This window comes from Neophocaena asiaeorientalis, unplaced genomic scaffold (assembly GCF_003031525.2).
Source record: "Neophocaena asiaeorientalis asiaeorientalis breed wild unplaced genomic scaffold, Neophocaena_asiaeorientalis_V1.1 scaffold39, whole genome shotgun sequence".
In the NCBI taxonomy this organism is placed as follows: Eukaryota; Metazoa; Chordata; class Mammalia; order Artiodactyla; family Phocoenidae; genus Neophocaena; species Neophocaena asiaeorientalis.
The window spans coordinates 5,461,416-5,483,080 of NW_020175670.1; the positions used below are offsets into that span (position 1 = coordinate 5,461,416).

The window sequence follows — 21,665 nt, forward strand, 5'->3', positions numbered from 1 at the left end:
AGAAGGGTGGTGGTGCCCCCAGGTGGACAGTTTGCACAAGAGCACCCAGACCACCACTTCAGGGCTAATTAGTGCCTTGTGGTAGGGGCTCTCTTAGACCTCTGAGAAGTCTCAGGGCCAGCCTGGAGCAATAAAGCTAGACCTGGGACGGGTACGGGGGTTGAAGTAATCATTCCCTGCTCAGGGGGGGATTTCCTTCTCAGCCTCTTCCCGCCCTTGAATTCTCTGGGGTCTCTCTTTTTTTTTTTGGTACGCGGGTCTCTCACTCTTGTGGCCTCTCTCATTGAGGAGCACAGGCTCCAGATGCGCAGGCTCAGCGGCCATGGCTCACGGGCCTAGCCGCTCCGCGGCATGTGGGATCCTCCCGGACCGGGGCACGAACCCGTGTCCCCTGCGTCGGCAGGCGGACTCTCAACCACTGCGCCACCAGGGAAGCCCCTCTCCGGGGCCTCTTTAGAGTGGGACCAGGACTCCTGACCTCTGGTCTCAGCCTGGTCTAGCTGTTGAGAGCTTAAGATTCTGGGGGAGGGCATGTGCACAGTGTGTCAGGTTGAGGGAGGGTTATAGGTCCTCTCTGAGGTCCCTGGGTGTAGAGTGAGGTATGCCTGCCCTCCACCCCCCCTTTAGGAAAACCAGCCATGTTACGGCTCCTAGGAGGCAGCATGGCGTGTTGACAGGGATTTGTCAGTCCATGAACTTGGGTTTGAATGCCAGCTCCACCATATGCTAGCTGGTTACCTTAGGTTTGTATACACCACTGTATTAATCTACTCGGGCTCCCATAACAAAATACCACGCAGGTTGGGTAGCTTACAGCAACAGAAATTGATTTCCTTACAGTTCGGGAGGCTAGAAGTCCAACATCAAGGTGCTGGCAGGTTTGGTTTCTCCCAAAGCCTCTCTCCTTGGCTTGCAGACGGTCACCTTCTCACTGTGTCCTCATGTAATCTTTACTATGTGTGCTCACATTCCTGGCGTCTCCTCTTCTTCTTATAAGGACACTAGTCCTACTGGATTAAGCCCATTTTATGACCTCATTTAATCTTAATTACCTTTTTAAAGGCCCTATGTCCAAATATAGCCACATTGGGGGTTAGAGCTTCAATATATGAATTCTGAGAGGACACAATTCAGTCCATAACAACCACTCTGTGCCTCAGTTTCCTCATCTGTAAAATAGGAATAGTAATAACATTATCTCATATGTTGCCATGAGTTGATTAAATAGGTAAAAGAAAGTGGCACACACACACACACACACACACACACACATACATACATGTATCTGCCCCTGGTTCCTGACCCAGAGCTCCTAAATCCTTTGGAATTTCCTGGACAATAGCAGTGTCTTGTTCTAATGAGGTGACTCTAGGTAGGCTCCTGGATTGGGGCTGGTCACCAGAAAGACCAAGCCATGATTAGAAGCTTGGAATTTTCAGTCCTACCCCCATTGTCCAGAGAGGGGATGGAAATGGAGTTAATGATCGATCATACTTTCATCATGTGAAGCCTCTATGAAGACCCCCTAAAGTACAGGCCTCAGAGAGCTTCTGAGTTGGGGAACACGTGAAGGTGCTGGGAGAGTGACATGATTGGAGAAAGTCTGGAGGCTGCACGCCCTTCTCACACGCCTTGTCCTCTTCCATCTGGATGTTCCTGAGTTATACCCTTTTATAATAAACTGGTGGGCTAGTAATTAAACTTCCCCTGAGTTCTGTGAGCCACTCCAGCAAATTAATCAAACCCGAGGAGGGGGTCACGGGAGCCTCCAATTTGTAGCCGATTGGTCAGTCAGAAGCACAGGTGACAACCTGGACTTGCAGTCGGTGTCTGAGCGGGTGTGTGGGGCAAGCAGCCTTGTGGGTCTGAGCCCTTAACCTATGGGATCTGACTCTCTATCCACGTAGATGGTGTCAGGATTGAGTTAAATTGTAGCACACCCAGCTGGTGTTGCAGAGACTTGCTTGGAGTGGGGAAAACCCCCCTCACATTTGGTGACGAGAAGGGTCAGAAGTGAAGCGTTCCGGGTGAGTAGTAAAGGAGAAGTGGATTTTTCCCACTCGTTGTGTAATGTGTGCACAGACACTCGTAATAAATGCTGCGTGTGACACTGTTGTCCGCCACCTCTTTCTCGCCCACTTCAACCCCCTCCTCACCACCACATTCACAAGTGTTAGTTAGCATCAAGTGTGACGACCACAGTGCCGCAAAGTCAGATTTTCCAAAATGTTTTATGAAGCCTTAAACTTGCCAGGATTCCTTTAGGAGTCAGGTTCCTCTTCTCAAAAGTGGGTAGAATACCTCATTCACTTCATTGTGAGAATTAAACTAAATTGAATTAGGTAATCAATGAAGAGCCTCTATCATAGGAACAAAATAAATGCAAATTCCCTCCCTCCTCCTTCTCGTTCTGAAATCCCCTCACCTAAGCACTACTGAGAATTTTTTTTTAACATCTTTATTGGAGTATAATTGCTTTACAATGGTGTGTTAGTTTCTGCTTTATAACAAGGTGAATCAGTTATACATATACATATGTTCCCTTATCTCTTCCCTCTTGTGCCTCCCTCCCTCCCAGCCTCCCTATCCCACCCTTCTAGGTGGTCACAAAGCACTGAGCTGATCTCCCTGTGCTATGTGGCTGCTTCCCACTGGCTATCTATTTTACATTTGGTAGTGTATATATGTCCATGCCACTCTCTCACTTCGTCCCAGCCCGCCCTGTCCTCAAGTCCATTCTCTACGTCTGCGTCTTTATTCCTGTCCTGCCCCTAAATTCATGAGAACCTTTTTTTTTTTTTTAGATTCCATATATATGTGTTAGCCTATGGTATTTGTTTTTCTCTTTCCGACTGACTTCACTCTGTATGACAGACTCCAGGTCCATCCACCTCACAACAGATAACTCAGTTTCGTTTCTCTTTATGGCCGAGTAATATTCCATTGTATAAATGTGCCACATCTTCTTTATCCATTCATCTGTCGATGGACACTTAGGTTGTTTCCGTGTCCTGGCTATTGTAAATAGTGCTGCAGTGAGAATATTGTGTTTAAGACAATAATAAACACTTAGAAATATGCTTAAGGCATATGGAGATCATGATTTCACTGCTGTGCAAAAATGCATGTCTTATGTCTTCAATTAAAAGCAAGACCTGTTGGTGTCATGACTTCAGTGCTGCTCAAACGTGTTTTTGAAGTTAAAAGTCAAAACCCAGTGCACTGGCACCGTCCCACTCCCCAGCGTGAATCCCACCCCCCCCAACCTGAGGGGAGAGGCGGAACCCAGGCTACAGCTCTGCCCAGTTGGACTAGCTCATCCACCAAAGAGACCGTGCAGTGAGGACGCGTGAGGAAGCAGAGACAGCCCAGAGACTGTTAAATATTTAAAGTCATGCAGAATCAGCTCTCGGTCCTCCCAGTGTGACTGCCCTTGCACATGCCCTTCAGCACATCAGTGGTTCAAACCTCGTTTCCGGTAGATCTCAGAATGATTGCTTTTCTTGATGTGGTAGAGTGGTGAGTCAGCAAGCGTTTTTATAAAGCAGAAGGAGCAGTTGCGGAATAGTCATTGCAGGCAGGAGCTGACTTGGGGAATGGCACAAAGAGGGAGAAATCAAGGCACAGGGCTTTGAAAGAATCCTTACATTTTCATTTAAGGATTTAAAGTCACCGAAGCCTTAAATCTCAGAAACCTGCGAGGCTCCACGTTGTGCATGAGAGATGACTACGGGCACTGCTTCTAAACTGTGGTGCACCTTCCCCTTCTTCCGTTAGATAATTTAGCTTTGAGTCCCTGTCATTGAACATGCTCTGAGCATTTCCTGAATATAGGGAATCTGGTTGGCATTCCTGCCCTCTGACCTCGTAGGTTTCCAGAGTGTTTACTAAGAACGGGGCCTGTTATTTACTAGAGACAGTGCTGACCCCCGCTGGGAACCCCCCTCCATGAACTGACCACCAGGAACCAGGGGAGCAGGCCCTCGGGGAGGTGGGCATTGTAGACGATATTTCAATTATGGATCAATCCTTAGTGCTTGGCACGCTGTAAGTACCACATGCATGGTAGTTATTATGATGACTGTCCTCTTTGTAGCAGAAGCTGTCAGCATAGAATGTTAGCATAGGTTGTACCTTTCCAGTAGGGTGATCTTATTCTGAAAAATAGGCAAGAGGGAGAGTTAAGTAAATGGCACTTGCGGGCCCAGAGCCCCAAAGGGCCAGGTGTCTTGTTTTCTGCCCGAATGCTCACCATGTTGCAGACAGCCTGGGGAGAAACAGAAGGAACAGCTGAAGTGCTCATTGGGGTCAGTGTAGAAATGCTCTCTGGGTTGTCCCTGGCTGCCGAGGTCATTGCCGTGCTGAATAATTAATCAGGCTGATTCTTTGCTTCAGCCAGATGGAGAACTGGGTCATGCTCCACTCCAGAGTCCCCAGGTACCTCTCTGGCCGAGCCCATTGAGATGCTGGATTTAGAAAGTATTTCTGTGCTTCAAAGAAAAGCAGTAGCAGAGGAAGCCTAATTTTATTTCAAACTGTGTCTGTAATGACAATGATCTACATTCCTATGTATCATGACCACAAACTCTGATTTGCTAAAGACCTCCCTATTACAGAAGCCATGTCCAGGGAAGATATTTTGAACCTTGAAAAGCCTATGCATTTTTAGAACAGCAGACTCTAAAAGTCATTTAAGGTCACAGCCCTTCGTTTACTAGCTGCCTTATTTCTTGGCAAAATCTGGATGGTCGGGCTTCCCTGGTGGTGCAGTGGTTGAGAGTCCGCCTGCTGATGCAGGGGACGCGGGTTTGTGCCCCGGTCTGGGAAGATCCCATATGCCGTGGAGCAGCTGGGCCCGTGAGCCATGGCCTCTGAGCCTGCACGTCCGGAGCCTGTGCTCCGCAACGGGAGAGGCCACCACAGTGAGAGGCCCGCATGTGGGCAGAAGCCAGGTTCGTGCTGTCTCTGATGCAGTAACTGGGACGGGAAAGGGCAGAGGGCTGTTCTGAATCCTTAGGGAGAGATCCCAGGACGTAGGCTATCAAATATGATGAATGTACCCTAAATGGATATGTTATTGTGGCCACCAGGATGAAATAAAAAAGGATTCTCTCACAGTTTCTACGTGGGATGTATGATTATTCAAAAGGTCCTTCCTCATAGTCACGTACAGTGAGAATATGTTTATTTTTTTTCCACCTGACCTCAAGAGCACAGATATAAAGAGTCTCCGCAGAGCAGCTCTGCGTAGCTCAGGCAGCAGCAGGATCGATAGGCTCTTAGAATCCAGGTGAAATGGGCTTGAATCCCAGTCTCGTGTCCTGCGATGTCCATGGGTTCCCCAGCACAGTTCTGCCCGTTCCCTGGGCTTATATTTCTCTTGTGTTGACTCCCTGTTCTCCACTCTGAGGCCTCCGCCACTACTTTTCCTCCACCAAGCATCTCCACAGGGGAGGAGTACACCCTTCTCGTAATTCCTGATGTCAGCCATCTCTGTAGCAGACTTTTGCGGGAGCATCAAGGGTAATATCGAGGGGGCTTACATTGCATCAAAAACAGTCATTGGTTTTCAAAACTGGCTGTTGGACTTCCCTCACCTTTCTTTTTAATGGCAGTGCCTGCCATTTCCGAGGTTGTGCTCCCCCAGAGGCTGTGCAGCATGCAAACACGCACATACTTTTGGATATATTTGCAGGAGGTTTAGAACTTGCTGAAGCCCCGTCCGTGGCTCTCCGAGGTCCGGGGACTCTTAGGTGGACCTGAGGGTTCCACCCCCTGCTCCTCCCCAGGCCCTGGGCCTCTCCCCACCCCCAGGCACAAGGTATAGGCGTAGTGAGGTTGGATCATTAGTTGGAAAAACGAAACAGGATTGATTGCCTGACTCTTGGTGGTGTTCCTCAATCCTGACACTTTTGACAGGGATCAGAGACCTTGTGAAAACAGTAGCCACCTTTCCGTGAGCATTCCCGATGGGCCAGGCCCTGTTCTTAGCATAAGCCTTACCGTTAATCATGCCAGTACCCCCAGGAGGTCCATACCGCTATCCTCACTGCAACAGATGAGGAAACTGAGGCTCACCAAGATTAAGTAACTTGGCTCAGATCACACTGCTCATAGTGGCCAGCCTGGGATTGGATCCCAAGGCAGTGACTTGAAAACCTGGGCCCTAAACCACGGTGCTCACATCCCCTCCCCCCATACCACTGTACCTTACTCTTTGTGGTTCATGTCCACAGAGCTGTGTGACCTCTGGTGTCACAGCCAAACAAATACGCCCTTCCAGTTTTTTGCAGTACTACTCAGAGCAGAGTGTTTGGCCTCTTTGGTTCATTGATGTGCCTCCAGTACCTGGCATATAACAGGTGTCAGTAAATCTCTGTGAAATGAATGAACCCATCCATCCTACAAGGCTCAGCTCAATACCATCTCCTTCCAGAAGCTGTTAATAACTCCCTCTCTGTGAGTTAAAAGGCTCCTCCCGGGCTTCTCTGGTGGCGCAGTGGTTGAGAGTCCGCCTGCCGATGCAGGGGACGCGGGTTCGTGCCCCGGTCCGGGAAGATCCCACGTGCCGCGGAGCGGCTGGGCCAGTGAACCATGGCCGCTGAGCCTGTGCGTCCGGAGCCTGTGTTCCGCAACGGGAGAGGCCACAACAGTGAGAGGCCCGTGTACCACAAAAAAAGCCTTCTCCCTCCATGAGCAACCAGCGCGCACGTGGGCCTCTGCATCCCCTTATTTCTCGTTGCCGTGTCGTGGATTCCCCTCTGTGTCTACCCCGCGTCGCACTCATTTCTCTATGTCTCCAGGAACTAACAGGCACTCAGTAAACGTTTGTTGACTTGAAGGCACGGTTATTGTGCTGTAGGGTAATTAGGCTTAAATGGTAAGCAGTTCCTATAAGTGAGTGTTCATTAGGATTACAAATTGTAGCTCTTCTCTTAAATTTTCTCAGTTTCTTCATACCTATAATTTAGTGTCGCTGTCAATTCTGGTATCGTTTACTTTTTCGTCATCATCCCTCCGTAGTTATGTAGAGCACTGACCATTTCTGGGCTTCAAATGCGCTACTTCACAGACTGCGCTCATTTGAGCAGCATCTTCTTTGATGCCGTGCACGGAGGCTGGCTCGCCTGGGAGAAAGGCAAGGTTTGTGTCCGACTGTAGCTCTAGTAGCTCCAGTTCCCTCGTCTCTCCCCTCCTCCATCCCCTGCCCCACCTCGTGGTCCAGGAACGAGGCCCCCAGTTTTCTGCCAGCAGGCTCTCATCTTGCTTGTCCTCGTTGAAGCTCGGACAAGGAGAAGTGGAAGGCCTGTGGGAGAACACAGGCGGCCATGAGAGGATCTCCTGCAGCCAGAGAGAGAAGAGAGGGAACATTTGCTGAGGGCCTGCAGTGCCCCAGCCCTGACCTTCCTCGTTTGCTTTTTTGGCTCTCCCAGAAGTGCTCTGAGCTTACGGTTATTGTCATTTTGCAACTGAGTAAACTTAGGTTCGTGGAGGCTGAGCTCCCACTGATGGGAATGTGGACCTGGGACTGTCTGGCCCTGGAAACCAAGGGCTTGGCACTGAGTTCTACCCCTCGACACATGTCTTAGGAAGAGGTTCTGCCCAGGCGTCAGTTTCTATTAATAGAGGACTCAAAAAAACAGAAGTTGAAACAGGATGTGTGCTTCCAACCAGGATATGACAGTTGGTTCCAGGGCCGGGGAGAGAAACCCGGTGGGAGAGAAGGAAGCCCCAAGCCAAGAGCTGGGTCCCTCCCAGTTCAGCCATGACCCTGGTTCCCTAAATGCTCGTAATAACTAACAGCAGCACCAGGCACAGCGGTAAACCCTGCCCTGTTCATCCTCACAGCATAGATAGGGTGTTGTGAGACAGGGATTTTTAGTACCCACCTTTTACAGATGAGGAAACTGAGGCACAGAGAGGTTAACTAACTTGCCAGATTCGCCTTTCAGAACCAGTCGTAGGAACAGCATGACTTTGAGTAAGGAAGGGGCCATCTGTGGACGGCAGTGGTTCTCAAAGTGTGGTCCTCAGACCTGCAACTTCAGTGTCACCTGGGAGGCTGTTAGAAATGCAGGTTTGGGGACCGCTGAATCAGAAACGATGGGGATGGTGTCCAGTTTTCTGTGTTTTAACAAAGCCCTCTGGGTGTTTTAGCTTTGGCTGAGATCTGTTAAACTAGAGAAATCTTTAAAATCCACACATAGAGAAAAAGTTAAAATTTATCAATAGCATAATAAAGGTTTGTTGAGTTCTTATTACATGCCAGGCACTATGCTAAATATTTTACCTGCATTATCTCACTTAGTCCAACAACAATACTATAAAGTATAGGTACTATTATTATTCCCATTTTACAGATGAAAAAACGAAGCCTTAGAGACCTAAGTGACTTCCCCAAAGTCACCAGCTGGTAGGTGGCAAAGTCATGACTTGAATCTAGATCCATCTGATGACACAGTCCATACCCTGAACCATCCATTACTCATTTTTGCCCTTTTGGTAAAGAGCTATTGAAGAATAAGCATTAATATAAGTACAAATGTTGATATTTTTTGCAAATTTTGAAAAAAGTGGGATAGGGAGGGTGGGAGGGAGACGCAAGAGGGAGGAGATATGGGGATATATGTATACATATAGCTGATTCACTTTGTTATACAGCAGAAACAACATTGTAAAGCAATTATACTCCAATAAAGATGTTAAAAAATAAATAAATAAAATGACCAACAGGTAACTTAAAAAAAAGTATTTGGAAAGTCAGATTGATTAAACATTTGATTACATATTTTGATTGAATATTTTGAGCTCCTCCTATTCTCTGAAATGAGTGTTTATTCACAGAGCTGATTCTAATCCCCGAGTTTAAGGAAAAGTGGTGTTGGTTATGAACCTTCCTAGCCACACGAGGGCAGCACCAAATAGCGCAGGTTGCTCTTTGCCGCTTGGTTCTTTGAAAGGAAACGGAGCTCGCTGCTTAGTGGAGTTTCCCTTCCATAAACCCGTTTCCCCTTCCTTTGTCCGTAGGGACCAGCGGTGAAGCTTCTCAGATCAGATACTAAATTACATACAGAAAATTAATCATATTGTGAGGGCTCTTGTTTTTTGAAATCCATGTATTCTTGGACTCAAGTACAAAAAAGCAGCCAGTATTCTTTTTTTTTTCACATTCTATTTTTTATTTTTTAATTTTTTAAAAACATCTTTATTGGAGTATAATTGCTTTACAATGGTGTGTTAGTTTCTGCTGTATAACAAAATGAATCAGCTATATGTACACATATATCCCCATATCCCCTCCCTCTAGCATCTCCCTCCCACCCTCCCTATCCCACCCATCTAGGTGGTCACAGAGCACCGAGCTGATCTCCCTGTGCTATGCGGCTGCTTCCCACTAGCTATCTGTTTTACATTTGGTAGTGTATATAAGTCCATGCCACTCTCTCACTTCGTACCAGCTTACCCTTCCCCCTCCCTGTGTCCTCAAGTCCATTCTCTACGTCTACGTCTTTATCGTCTTTATTCCTGTCCTGCCCCTAGATTCTTCATAACCATTTTTTTTTTTAGATTCCATATATATGTGTTAGCATACGATATTTGTCTTTCTCTTTCTGACTTATTTCACTCTGTATGACAGACTCTAGGTCCATCCACCTCATTACAAATAACTCAATTTCATTTCTTTTTATGCAGCCAGTATTCTTTTTCACCTTCCTTATTGTTAATAAATTCTTTGAGTCTTCACAGGCTGTAGGACTCTCAAGTAGGCTATTAGAGAAAGTGGGGAAATGTGCTCCTGGCTTCTAGTTTTAGGGCCTAGGACCATCCCACAGTAATGCTGGTGTATTAGGGTTCACCCCCACCAGGATCACCAGGATGCTGTACCGACAGCAGCTGCTGTTGATCTTGAACCCCATTTCCACCTGGGCATATCTCAGTGTCCCATCCAAGCCTTGGTTTCTATGCCAGAGGCTGAATTCGCTGGAATTTTTTTGGAATTTTATTTATTTATTTTTATACAGCAGGTTCTTATTAGTTATCCATTTTGTACACATCAGTGTATACTTGTCAATCCCAGTCTCCCAATTCATCATACACACACACACACACACACACACACACACACACACACACACACACACACACACCCGCTTTCCCTGCTTGGTGTCCATACATTTGTTCTCTACATCTGTGTCTCAGTTTCTGTCCTGCAGACCAGTTCATCTGTACCATTTTTCTAGATTCCACATATATGTGTTAATATACGATATTTGTTTTTCTCTTTCTGACTTACTTCACTCTGTATGACAGTCTCTAGATCTATCCACGTCTCTACAAATGACCCAATTTTGTTCCTTTTTATGGCTGAGTAATATTCCATTGTATATATGTACCACATCTTCTTTATCCATTTGTCTGTCGATGGGCATTTAGGTTGCTTCCGTGACCTGGCTATTGTAAATAGTGCTGCAATGAACACTGGGGTGCATGTGTCTTTTTGAATTATGGTTTTCTCTGGGTATATGCCCAGTAGTGGGATTGCTGGGTCATATGATAATTCTATTTTTAGTTTTTTAAGGAACCTCCATACTGTTTTCCATAGTGGCTGTATCAATTTACATTCCCTCCAACAGTGTAGGAGGGTTCCCTTTTCTCCACACTCTCTCCAGCATTTGTTGTTTGTAGATTTTCTGATGATGCCCATTCTAACTGGTGTGAGGTGATACCTCACTGTGGTTTTGATTTGCATTTCTCTAATGATAGTGATGTTGAGCAGCTTTTCATGTGTTTGTTGACAATCTGTATGTCTACTTTGGAGAAATGTCTGTTTAGGTCTCCTGCCCATTTTTGGATTGGTTTGTTTGTTCTTTTATTTTTGAGCTGCTTGAGCTGTTTATATATTTTGGAGATTAATCCTTTGTCTGTTGATTCATTTGCAATTTTTTTCTCCCATTCTAAGGGTTATCTTTTCGTCTTGTTTGTAGTTTCTTTTGCTTTGCAAAAGTTTTTAAGTTTCTTTAGGTCCCATTTGTTTTTGTTTTTTTTTTTAGATTGCTTTGGGTGGTATAGTCATTTTCAAAGTATTGATTCTTCCAATCCAAGAGCATGGTGTATCTTTCCATCTGTTTGTATCATCTTCAATTTCTTTCATCAGTATCTTACAGTTTTTCTGCATACAGGTCTTTTACCTCCTTATGTAGGTTTATTCCTAGGTATTTTATTCTTTTTGTTGCTATGGTAAATGGGAGTGTTTCCTTAATTTCTCTTTCAGATTTGTCATCATTAGTGTATAGGAATGCAAGAGATTTCTGTGCATTAATTTTGTATCCTGCAACTTTACCAGATTCATCACTGGAATTTTGGCTAGAGTAATTATAATAATTTATTATACAAATTAGGACACTTTTAAGAGTAAAAGGAGCTGCTCTTAATAATTTTTCCAGAGCAACAAAGATAAATCAGAACCCTCCTGAGGATAATTGGAGCATAGGGTCATGCTGATTTCAAATCTCCTTTCATTTTCCCCCTTTGATGACTCCTTTTAAGATGTATGTGACACTATATTCATTTGCTCTTTCACTCAGCAATGCTTATGGAGTGTTTTCTGTGTGCTAGGTTTTCTGCCTGTATTATGTTGTTTTCTCCTTGTAAGAACCCTCTGAGTTAACTATCATTATTATTCCCATTTTTGCAAATAAGAAAAAAATTGGGACTCTGTCAGTTATACGGCCAAGATCACAGTACCTGTAAGTCAGAGCTAAGATTATAATTTAGGCTGTCCCTGCTCTTGGGCCAGGTACACTCAAACTGTATTGACACCACTGGCTGTGTTCTTGTGCCTCTTTTGTGGACCCAGCCCCATCGGATGCTGTCCCTCCAGCAAGCTCTCAGGCATATGGCAGAGTGGTTAAGAGTGAGGGCGCAGAAGTCGCACTGCCTAACTTGCATCCTGGGTCCACCGCTTATCAGCCTTGTGCTTCACTCACTTTCCTTTCTATGAAATGGGTACAGTAACTTAGTATTGACCTCACAGGGCTGAGGAGAGGATTAAATGACTAAATACCTATGAGGTGACTTCTAGAACTCACCTAACGATGGGGGCTAGTTGCCAGTGGAGCCCACCATTTTATTAGAGGGTTGGGACTTCCAGTTCCACACCCACCTCCAGGGAAGGGAGAGGGCCTGGAGGTTGAGTTCAGCCACCAGTGGCCAGTGACTTAATCAGTCGCACGTATATAATGAAGCCTCCACAAAACCCAGAGGGCACGGTTCAGAGAGTTTCCAGGCCAGCGAACACGTGGAGCCTGGGGAGAATGGCACTTGGGGAGGGCATGGGAGCTCCGGGCCCTCTCCCCATACCTTGCCCTGTGCATCTCTTCCCTCTGGCTCTTTATTCCTGAGTTATGTCCTTTTATAATAAACCAGTGATCTGGTATACAAAGTGTTTCTCTGAGTTCTGTGAGCCACTCTAGCAAATTTAATGAACTCAAGAAGGGGGTCATCCGAACCTCGATCTATAGCTGGTCGGCCAGAAGTACAGGCGACACCCTGGACTTGGGGTTGGCATGTGAAGTTGGTGGAGGCAGGAGGTGGGGCGGGCAGTTGTTGGGGGGACAGTCTTGTAGAACTGAGCCCTTAACCTGCAGGATCTGACGCTCTCTCCAGGTGGATGGTGTCAGAATTGAGTTGAATTCTTGGACACCCTACTGGTGCTTTGGTAAAGGTGGAAAAGCTGAGTTTTTCCATTACAGGGTGGTACGTAACAAGATGAAAATGACGGGGGAGAGCTGGGTTGTGGCATTGTGAGCCCGGTGAAGTTCTGGGCAAGGGGCTGCCCTTGCACCTGTGACATCCTCTTCCCCTTGGGCAGTTTCTCTCCAACAGAAACACATGAGCACGTGAAATGTGAGGACATCTCCCAGAACCTTTCCTCAGGACACAGGGTCCTGAGTAGCTTTCGCGGTTGTTGTAGGGATGACCTTCTCTTTTTGGTGTATTTGTAAAAGGCATCGTGTGCACCGTCAGTGAGCAGGAAACGTTCCACTCCGGGTGGTGACGCAGGTACCTCGGTCCTTCCCTTTAGGACGTGAGGATCCACCTTCTGTTAGCGTAACTGGGTTGTCTTTGGTCTTTTTGTGTTTTGTTTTCCCCTGAGAAAGTGTGATTAGCAATTCAGGAAGGAGGCACCAAGTCTGGGTGTGGGGTCTGAAACAGAGAAGGTTGAACTAGAATGAATGTGGTCACTTTGGGACAGTTGGCTGCATTTCTTCATTGTATTATGAAGTTCACTTTGGGGAACTTCAGAAGACACTCTTTGAGAAACAGCCTGTTGGCTCCACAGAAGTGTGGCACCTTATCTGCCCTCCTGTCCTTAAAAGGTGGTCTCTTCAGTTGATGTGCAACTCAGGAGGAGACCCGGGTCACAGGTTGTGGTGAGAAACCACAGTTCCAGCTACCTGGTAAACCTGGTGATTAACAGCTAGGCAGATGCTCTAGCCAGATCACCCTCGTATGTCCCAGGAACTTCTTTCTTTATAAATTTTTGGATTTTTTGCTTGTTATAATATGGATAAGATACTTTTTATATTTCTTAAAATTGAACACCTGAACTTTTAAAAGGAAAACAAGGAGTGTGATCTCAAATCAAATATCTCTAAATGATAAAAGAATAAATGGAATTTGTGCTCTAAGGTATCTCACAAGTCCGTCCATTCTGCAGGCTTTCAGGATTTGGTGCTAGTAACAAATGCTAAGACCTATTATCATGAAAGCACATTTTCTCTCCTTTTTTTTTTCTTTTTTCATTTCTGGTTATTAGAGAATACATTTTGCCTCATTGTTATTAGAAACAAGTGACAAACATGTAGCTAATTCTTTCTCCCAGGTGCTTAACAAGTAGCAAATTTCACAGGGGTTACATTTCTTACTATAAAAAAAAAAACCCTGCCTTATACTAGATAAAGGTGCTTAGAAATGTTTATACCCATTAGCCCTGTAATTCTACTTCTAGTAATCTGTTCTAAGAAAAAAAACCTGAACACACTCACACACTCACAAGCACACACACACACACACAGAGAAAGTTAGGCAAGAAGATAGTTATTACAACATTTTTTTTAAATTAAATTTATTTATTTATTTATGGCTGCTTTGGGTCTTCGTTGCTGCACGCGGGCTTTCTCTAGTTGTGGCGAGTGGGGGCTCCTCTTCGTTGCAGTTCACGGGCTTCTCATTGCGGTGGCTTCTCCTGTTGCAGAGCACGAGCTCTAGGCGTGTGGGTTTCAGTAGTTGTGGCACACAGGCTTAGTTACTCCGCAGCGTGTGGGATCTTCCCGGACCAGGGCTCAAACCCCTGTCCCCTGCATTGGCAGGTGGATTCTTAACCACTGCACCACCAGGGAAGTCCTACTACATTTTTTTAATGGCAAAAAATAGCCACAATTTAATTTTCCAACAATCTAGGATTCGTTGCAAAATTAGATGATTGAACATTTTGTAGAAATTAAAGACGCATTGAGTACACCTTGTAGAGGATTTTAAGGTACGTTGACCTGTGGCCAGTGAGTAATCTCCTGTTCTTTGACTTTCCTCCTAGTGTTTTGCTGTGCGCTCTCTGGGGTGGGTGGAAATGGCAGAGGAGGACCTCGCCCCTGGCAAGAGTAGTGTTGCCGTCAACAACTGCATCAGGCAGCTTTCTTACTGCAAAAATGACATCCGTGATACAGTCGGCATTTGGGGAGAGGTAAGTAACAGGTGAAAATCATTAATGGCAGACTTGCTTGCCTTCCACTGCTCCTCACGAAACCCCAGAGCTCTGAGAGCCGAGAGATTTGGTAGTGAGGGCTGATGAAGGTATTTATCGGGGTCACTTTCCCATGAAGGCAGCTGGTGTAGACATGATGCACCTGTGATTTACCTATTAGCCCTGCCAGAGCCCGTTGAGGACTGGGGCCCTGGGAGAGGGCATTTCTCGGTGTCTAAATGACAGGATCTACTTTGGTATCCTGAGTCCCCAGGGATCCACGGATGGACTTAAGGGCCCAGAAACCCCCTAACCTCCATGCGTAGTTGGATGTGCCAGTCTACAAGAGCAGTTTTCTGGGAAGAAGACCCATACCTCTCTCAAAGTACATTCTCAAAGGGGAACGTGACCCCCACGTATACACCCCAAAACGTTGTTGCCCCTTCTCTAAAAGTTGACGCATCATCCTTTTATAATACAGTCTTCTTTATTTGTGATCTGAAAATCCACCTCGTACATGAGTCTTGGAATTGATACCTGTGTATTCTTTCTTACTGTGAAGAACAAAGCAATTCCAGTTTGAAATGTTAGTTGAGATCATTTCAGAAAGGGAAGTAATGAGTAAAAATACCAAATTTGTATAAAAATCACATGAAATTGGAAAAGCCATATTCCTACCAAGCTCTGAGACCTGTACAACAAGCACATTGACAGCATCACAAGAGAGTGGTCCGCGTGAATCCACTCTACTTGATCAGTCCCCAGTTAAGAGCATTGGCAGCGAAAGTTTGCTTTTTGATTGGGCTCTTAGGAGCCCCTGTCACCCTTCGTCCTAGCAGCACTGTCGTAGCAGGAGCTAGGTTCCCAAGGCTCCGCATGGTAGCGTCCATCTGCTTTAGAATGGGGCTGAGCTGCATCACCAACCAGATTTTTAGATCCCAGGCATGGGGGGAGAGGAGGAAGAATTTTCTCCTGCCAAGAAAAGGACACTTTTTTGGTATTTGCCTCTATTCTCCTTTCACTGCATTACCTTTCCAATACCCAGGCCTATTTCTCCCACCAAATTATCCATCTGTCTTCTCTCTCCTTCATTCAAAATGCTGTTCTACCAAAGGCATAGATCTCAGCTAGGATTTAGAAGGACGGCTGGCGTAATCTATACTGCTGTTTGAGAGACTAATGAATACCACCAGGTATTTAGAAGAGCTAAGTTAAGATTCTAAAGGAATCTCCAGTTGGCACGATTCCAGCAGGAAAGAAAGCTTTGGATGGGCCAGCAGTGCCTGAAAATCTGCTATGCCTTCCCACCTAGTTAGCCCCCGCTAGGCCATTCCTATTTTTCTCAGTTCTTTCCTCTTCTTCTGAAACGATAAATTCTTCAAGCAGTGTTTCTAGTTCATAGTATATAAAGTACAGCTCAGTGTTCAGGGTTATGAGCTGTGACTTTTTGCCATGCCTCACCACGCACAGCACAACTCCTTAAAGGTTTGTTGATCGGCTGACTGAAAATAAAGTCATGACTTTCAGATGAGTGTCCCATCTTTAGATGACACCTGCATAAGCATTGGTCGTTTGGGTTACAAAGACCAATGAGCAAGACTTTACAGTGGTCAACCAGGAGCTGCTGAGTGTTCATGAGAAAAGGGAAAGGGCACATATGGGAAGACACGAGTGTACCTAATGAACTCAGCAGAAGCCACGACGCATTTTCATTCAGGGATGGTGCACACTCAGCCAACCATTCTCACTTCAGATGACCAGCTGGCAGCTGTCACCGCTTCTGTCCAGTAATACGATGACTGTCGACAGAGGTCATTGACGAAGATGGCCTGTGTTGCCTTTGTGTGGACCAGTTGTGGTTTCCAAGCTGAATCAATCCAAAAGAAATGCACCACCCAGCTCAGTGCAGGGCAGGGGGATGATTTCAGCTCATCCTGGATCTCATCTGTAGACGCTTGGCTTAGACGTTGACTAGCAGAGGCACTGAAACACCCACGTCTGCCACTTTGGCAGCAGGCTTGTGTTTACTCTGAGAACCTTTGATGGGGACCTAAAATATCGTTCTCAAAAACCAGACCAAGGAGCATCTGTCCTGCTTTGGATTTGAAGATCTGCCAGGAAGCCTCCCTGTGCTGCCTTGCTAGACCGCCCTAGCGTCCACGCCACGGCATCTGGGCTGACCGTGACCTTCAGTGGACAGTTTAATAGTTTCTTAAAATTATGCCTGAGGATTTGCAAGGGGCGTGAAGTTGGATGGCCTAGCATTCCTACCCTCAAAGAGCCAATATGTGGGGAGACAGGAGACCAAAACCTGAAGAGTGATGCAAGAAACCTCAGCCTCCCCCGTGTTGGTATCACAACAGCACACGCGCAGCTAAAGGCCTCGCGGCTTCTGTGTTAGGCCGTGAGCAGGTTACTTAAATTAACCTATAAGCCTCAGTTTTCCCATCCGCTAATCACAGGTCATAAAACCAAGCTGTGAGGCAAGTTAGAGCACTCATGAGCCGAGGAACCTGAAGCCTGTCGCATAACATCTGAGATGTGATAAAGCCACTTCAGCGTTAGCTATTGTGGCCCTGAGAAGTGTCACAAAGCTGTGCCTGCTATTTACCAGCCGGATCACACAGAGGAGAAGTGGTGTAAAAGTTGAGAAGAGACAGACATGTTGTGGACCTGGGAAGGGCGTCAAGGGGATGCCTGGTAGGATCTGGGCAGAGGGGAGGGAATGGGGACAGAGGGGTTGTGAGAGGATGACAGGCTTGGAGTCAGTAAGAGGCCAGATTCTCCAGGGAACCCGCCATGAGCCTTTTCTCTTAGAGTAAAGATTCAAAGTGTAAATAATTAAAGATAAGAGCCAGCTAGAAAGCAGGCTAGGGACACATTTCAGAGGATTTGGAGAAGGAGAGAGAAATTGGGCATGTGAGGGGAAGGTGAAAGATTTATGAATCTTTTAATCAGGAGGGGATGTTTCTCCCTTAGGAGAACAAATGACAAGGGTGAATTTTTGATCATTGAACCGACACCCCCAGGTAGCCACAGACATCCCGAGGATGTGTGGTTTCGTGAGGAAGGTAACCTGTCTTCTCGTTGACTCCCAGGGGAAAGACATGTACCTGGTCCTGGAGAACGACACGCTGAGCCTGGTGGACCCCATGGACCACAGCGCGCTCCACACGCAGCCCATCGCCAGCATCCGCGTGTGGGGCGTGGGCCGCGACAACGGCCGGTGAGTGCCCCGGGCCAGCGCTGTCCTTTGTCACCTCACCCGGTGCCCCAGTTTTAGCTTAACCCTGAAGCGAGGCTTCACTCTTACTGCATGTTGCTGAATATGAAACTTGACAGTAGAGTCTCTATAGAAATGTAAAAACTTAAAGCATATCTCTATCCCTGCCTCGTCAACCCTCCGAGCCCCTTCCGTTCTGTACCTCAAACCTTTTGTCAACTCTGGATCCTGCCTCGGATTCCATGTATTTCTCCCCCAACCCCCGCTCATCCTCATTCATCTAAGTTCCCTACTCATCCAGGCTTTCTGAACTCCCACCTTTTTTTTTTTTTTTTTTGTCTTCTCTGCAGTCTGTTTTAAAGTTGAGTCTCAGCTATCTCAGATGCTCTGCTATTGGTATTTTCTTTGTAGAGGGCTTGTTGGAAGGGAGAGGTTGTACAGCCTTTAATCACATGCCTTATTATTAAGTTTGTTTTATTGATGTATAGTTGATTGATAATGTGTTCATTTCTGCTGTACAGCAAAATTCACACTGTACAGGGATTCAGTTATGCATAGATATACATATTCTTCTCCATTATGGTTTATCATAGGCTATTGAATATAGTTCCCCGTGTTATACAGCAGGACCTTATTGTTTATCCAGATCGCAAGCTTTAGATCATTAACTCATGCAGATAAGGAGCTTCTGGGATTTGAAGATGGCTGAACTCTTTTAACGTTTGAAATGTCTGGTCATACCAAAGTTCCAGTCAATGTGTATTTTTCTGAAATTCTACTGAATGTTTGTCATTGCCAGCAAGTACTTCTTAATAGGTGTGTTGTGAATTTTTTGCTCTCCAGTGACTGGTGACAAGGAAGTTCTGATTTTCAAGTACATATTCTAACTAATAAGGTGACAGTAATCACAGGCATCATACTTTATTAAGTAATTGGGCTACATGAAATGCATCTAACTCTTGGATTAAATTAATCTTTGTCAACTCTCGAGGTATACCCGAGGATCTCCTAGCATTTAGGACAAGCTATAGGATGATTATTTATTGCTCTGTTGAAAAGGGGCAAGAGCATTGCAGAAGCTGCTGAAAGTCCCAGACAACAGAGAGACTGCTCCCCTGGGGTGGCTCCATTCCTGGGCATCCTGGCTTATTGGGTCATGGGATCCTCTAGGTGGCTCTGCCTTGGCTTCGCCATCCTTTGTCTCCCAAAGATGGGCAGTAGTGGATTTGATAGTTTTTTGATTCAGTTCCAAGTCCTAAGCCTGAGAGGAAAGTGGTTAAGCATTCATCAAAGAACAAGTATTTTTGCTGGAATCACAGGTGACAAATGGTCTGCAAAAGAGAGAGCTGCAATGTCCTCTGACAGCTGATTGGATAAACCTTCGTGGGAGCACAGCTGTGTCTTTGAGCTTTTGTAACAGTGATGAACGGTGACAGCTGGACCAGGTGCTTTGGGGGGAAATGAGTGGGTAGATTATGCATCCACACCTGTCATTCAGTTGCTTAGCAGAGCTGGAGCACTGGAGTTGATGCATTGGCGTGAACTGATTAATTTTACAGAGGAAAATATCTGAGGATGTTCGTGTATCATTAAAAACATTTAGCCTTGATGGAAGAGTGTAAGATACTTGATCCTTCCCTACTTCCTGTTCTCCAAGTTTGTTTTCAAGACAGGAGCCAAGGTGAAGATCATGATATACGTGTACAACTGGATGGGGTTGTGTTTTTTTAAGGTTAGCTTGTGAGTGGATTTCATCGATGAGGTTTTCAGTTCACCCCAACTCTTTAAAGTAAGGCCAAATGCTCTTTGTTCAGGGAGAAAATACGATTTAAATTCCAGTTGACGGCTTCCCTGGTGGCGCAGTGGTTGAGAGTCCGCCTGCCGATGCAGGGCCACGGGTTCGTGCCCCAGTCCGGGAAGATCCCACATGCCGCGGAGCGGCTGGGCCCGTGAGCCATGGCCGCTGAGCCTGCGCATCCGGAGCCTGTGCTCCGCAACGGGAGAGGCCACAACAGTGAGAGGCCCGCGTACTGCAAAAAAAAAAAAAAAAAAAAAAAATTCCAATTGAGAAAATTATTCAAGCCCTGAGCTTAGTTTTCTCTCATCTGTGAAACGAGGGTGATAATAAGGATGACAGAGCACATGTATGTATGTGCCCCTGTGTGTATAGTAACTGGCCCACTGATGGGGGATGTGGAAAATGCTTAATGAATGTTAGCTCTTGATTCGTTAAAGCAACATCCACTAGCAGAGACAGCTAATTACATGGCTTCCTTTCAAAGACAGGGAGGATGAGGGAGGGGTCAGACCTCAGGGAGGTTTCGAGGACAGTTTATCATTGATAACAGAGGACGAGAGGCTGTTTCAGACAGAGTTCAGTTGTCCTACAAAGCAGGAAGAGCCACTCCCCTTGCCACCCAGTGATATCAGTGTAAATTAGGTTACCTTGCCTTCCTTATGTTTTTGAAATGTGGGCTGAGTTACTCATTTTTTTTTTTTTTTTTTTTGCAGTACGGGCCCTCTCACTGTTGTGGCCTCTCCCGTTGTGGAGCACAGGCTCCGGACGCACAGGCTCAGCGGCCATGGCTCACGGGCCTAGCTGCTCAGCGGCATGTGGGATCTTCCCGGACCCGGGCACGAACCCGTGTCCCCTGCATCAGCAGGTGGACTCTCAACCACTGCACCACCAGGGAAGCCCACTCATGTTTTTTAAACCATTTCTTATTCTTACTCAATGTTAGCAGATAAGTGTAATTTAGAATACACTGAGGGTTCTGCATCAGCTGTCAGGACCTCAGAAAGCTCATGTAGTGGTTGGGGGCCCTTGAGCTAGATTGCTTTTAGAAACAGTAAATAAAAAAGTATGTTTGTCAGTGAAAGGTTGTATTTCTCCCACTGGACCCCTGAGTTTTCATTCTCTAAAAGGAGGCCTTTGTATTCCTGCTTTTTTTCCTTTTAATACTTTCTTTTGCTCTTGATTCCTTTTTTTTTTCTTACAGCAATTTACAAGAGCAAATTCAATTTGTAATGCTGCAAAGGAAAGGAGTTTACACTTTGCATGAATAAAACATAAAAGTGTTTCATTTTGCTTGAGAAAATGAGTCCATCTCACATTCTCTTTTGTAACCTCCCTTGCCGAGAAAATGGAATCTCTTAGGGAATTTCTTGATGTGATTAAAATGAATATGAAAAGTATGTATACCAGAGGCTTGAAGGGCAGTCTGTCTTGAAATCCAGAGTGCTTCACTGAGCCATGTAATTTCAGGATTTATAAAGTTGTTTTGGGTTTAGCATTTTCTTAAGGCTTTCAAGTGGATTTGATTTGCTCTGAAGGAATTCCTTATGGAGTAAGTTTACTTTGGGTGAGGGGATGATCCAGCTGTGACACACCCCACCGATCCCCCAGGTTGATTTGGAGAAGCTTCTTATTATGAATGGCTGAGAAGTCACCATTGCATCAGACGTTGGTTCTCTGTGGGGTGCTGGTGGGTGCAAGACTGGGCTGAAGTTTTTGTCTTGTTCTTGAGAGTCACGCCTGCCTTTATTATGGCATTTCTTGGAGCCCATGTGCATTACTGCCAGGCAAAGGGAGGGCTCCCTCCTCCTACTTGGGTTCCTTTTGATCACAGTGAGATAAATGTCAAGGCTCCCAGAGATGGGACTGGTGAAAGGGGTTTCATGAGCCTTGTATTTCCAATC

At 45.9% G+C, this 21,665-nt stretch overlaps 1 protein-coding gene across 13 annotated transcripts in view; it reads left to right on the top strand.

Annotated features, from left to right (window-relative positions):
• The window catches only part of APBB2 (amyloid beta precursor protein binding family B member 2), a 369,238-nt gene that overhangs the window by 280,793 nt on the left and 66,780 nt on the right, over positions 1-21,665 (top strand). For all 13 annotated transcript variants that reach the window (XM_024731651.1, XM_024731661.1, XM_024731662.1 and 10 more), the window contains 2 exons: positions 14,597-14,743; positions 17,842-17,969. In XM_024731651.1, coding sequence (XP_024587419.1) covers positions 14,597-14,743; positions 17,842-17,969 — 275 coding nt within the window. The remainder of the gene's footprint in view (positions 1-14,596; positions 14,744-17,841; positions 17,970-21,665) is intronic.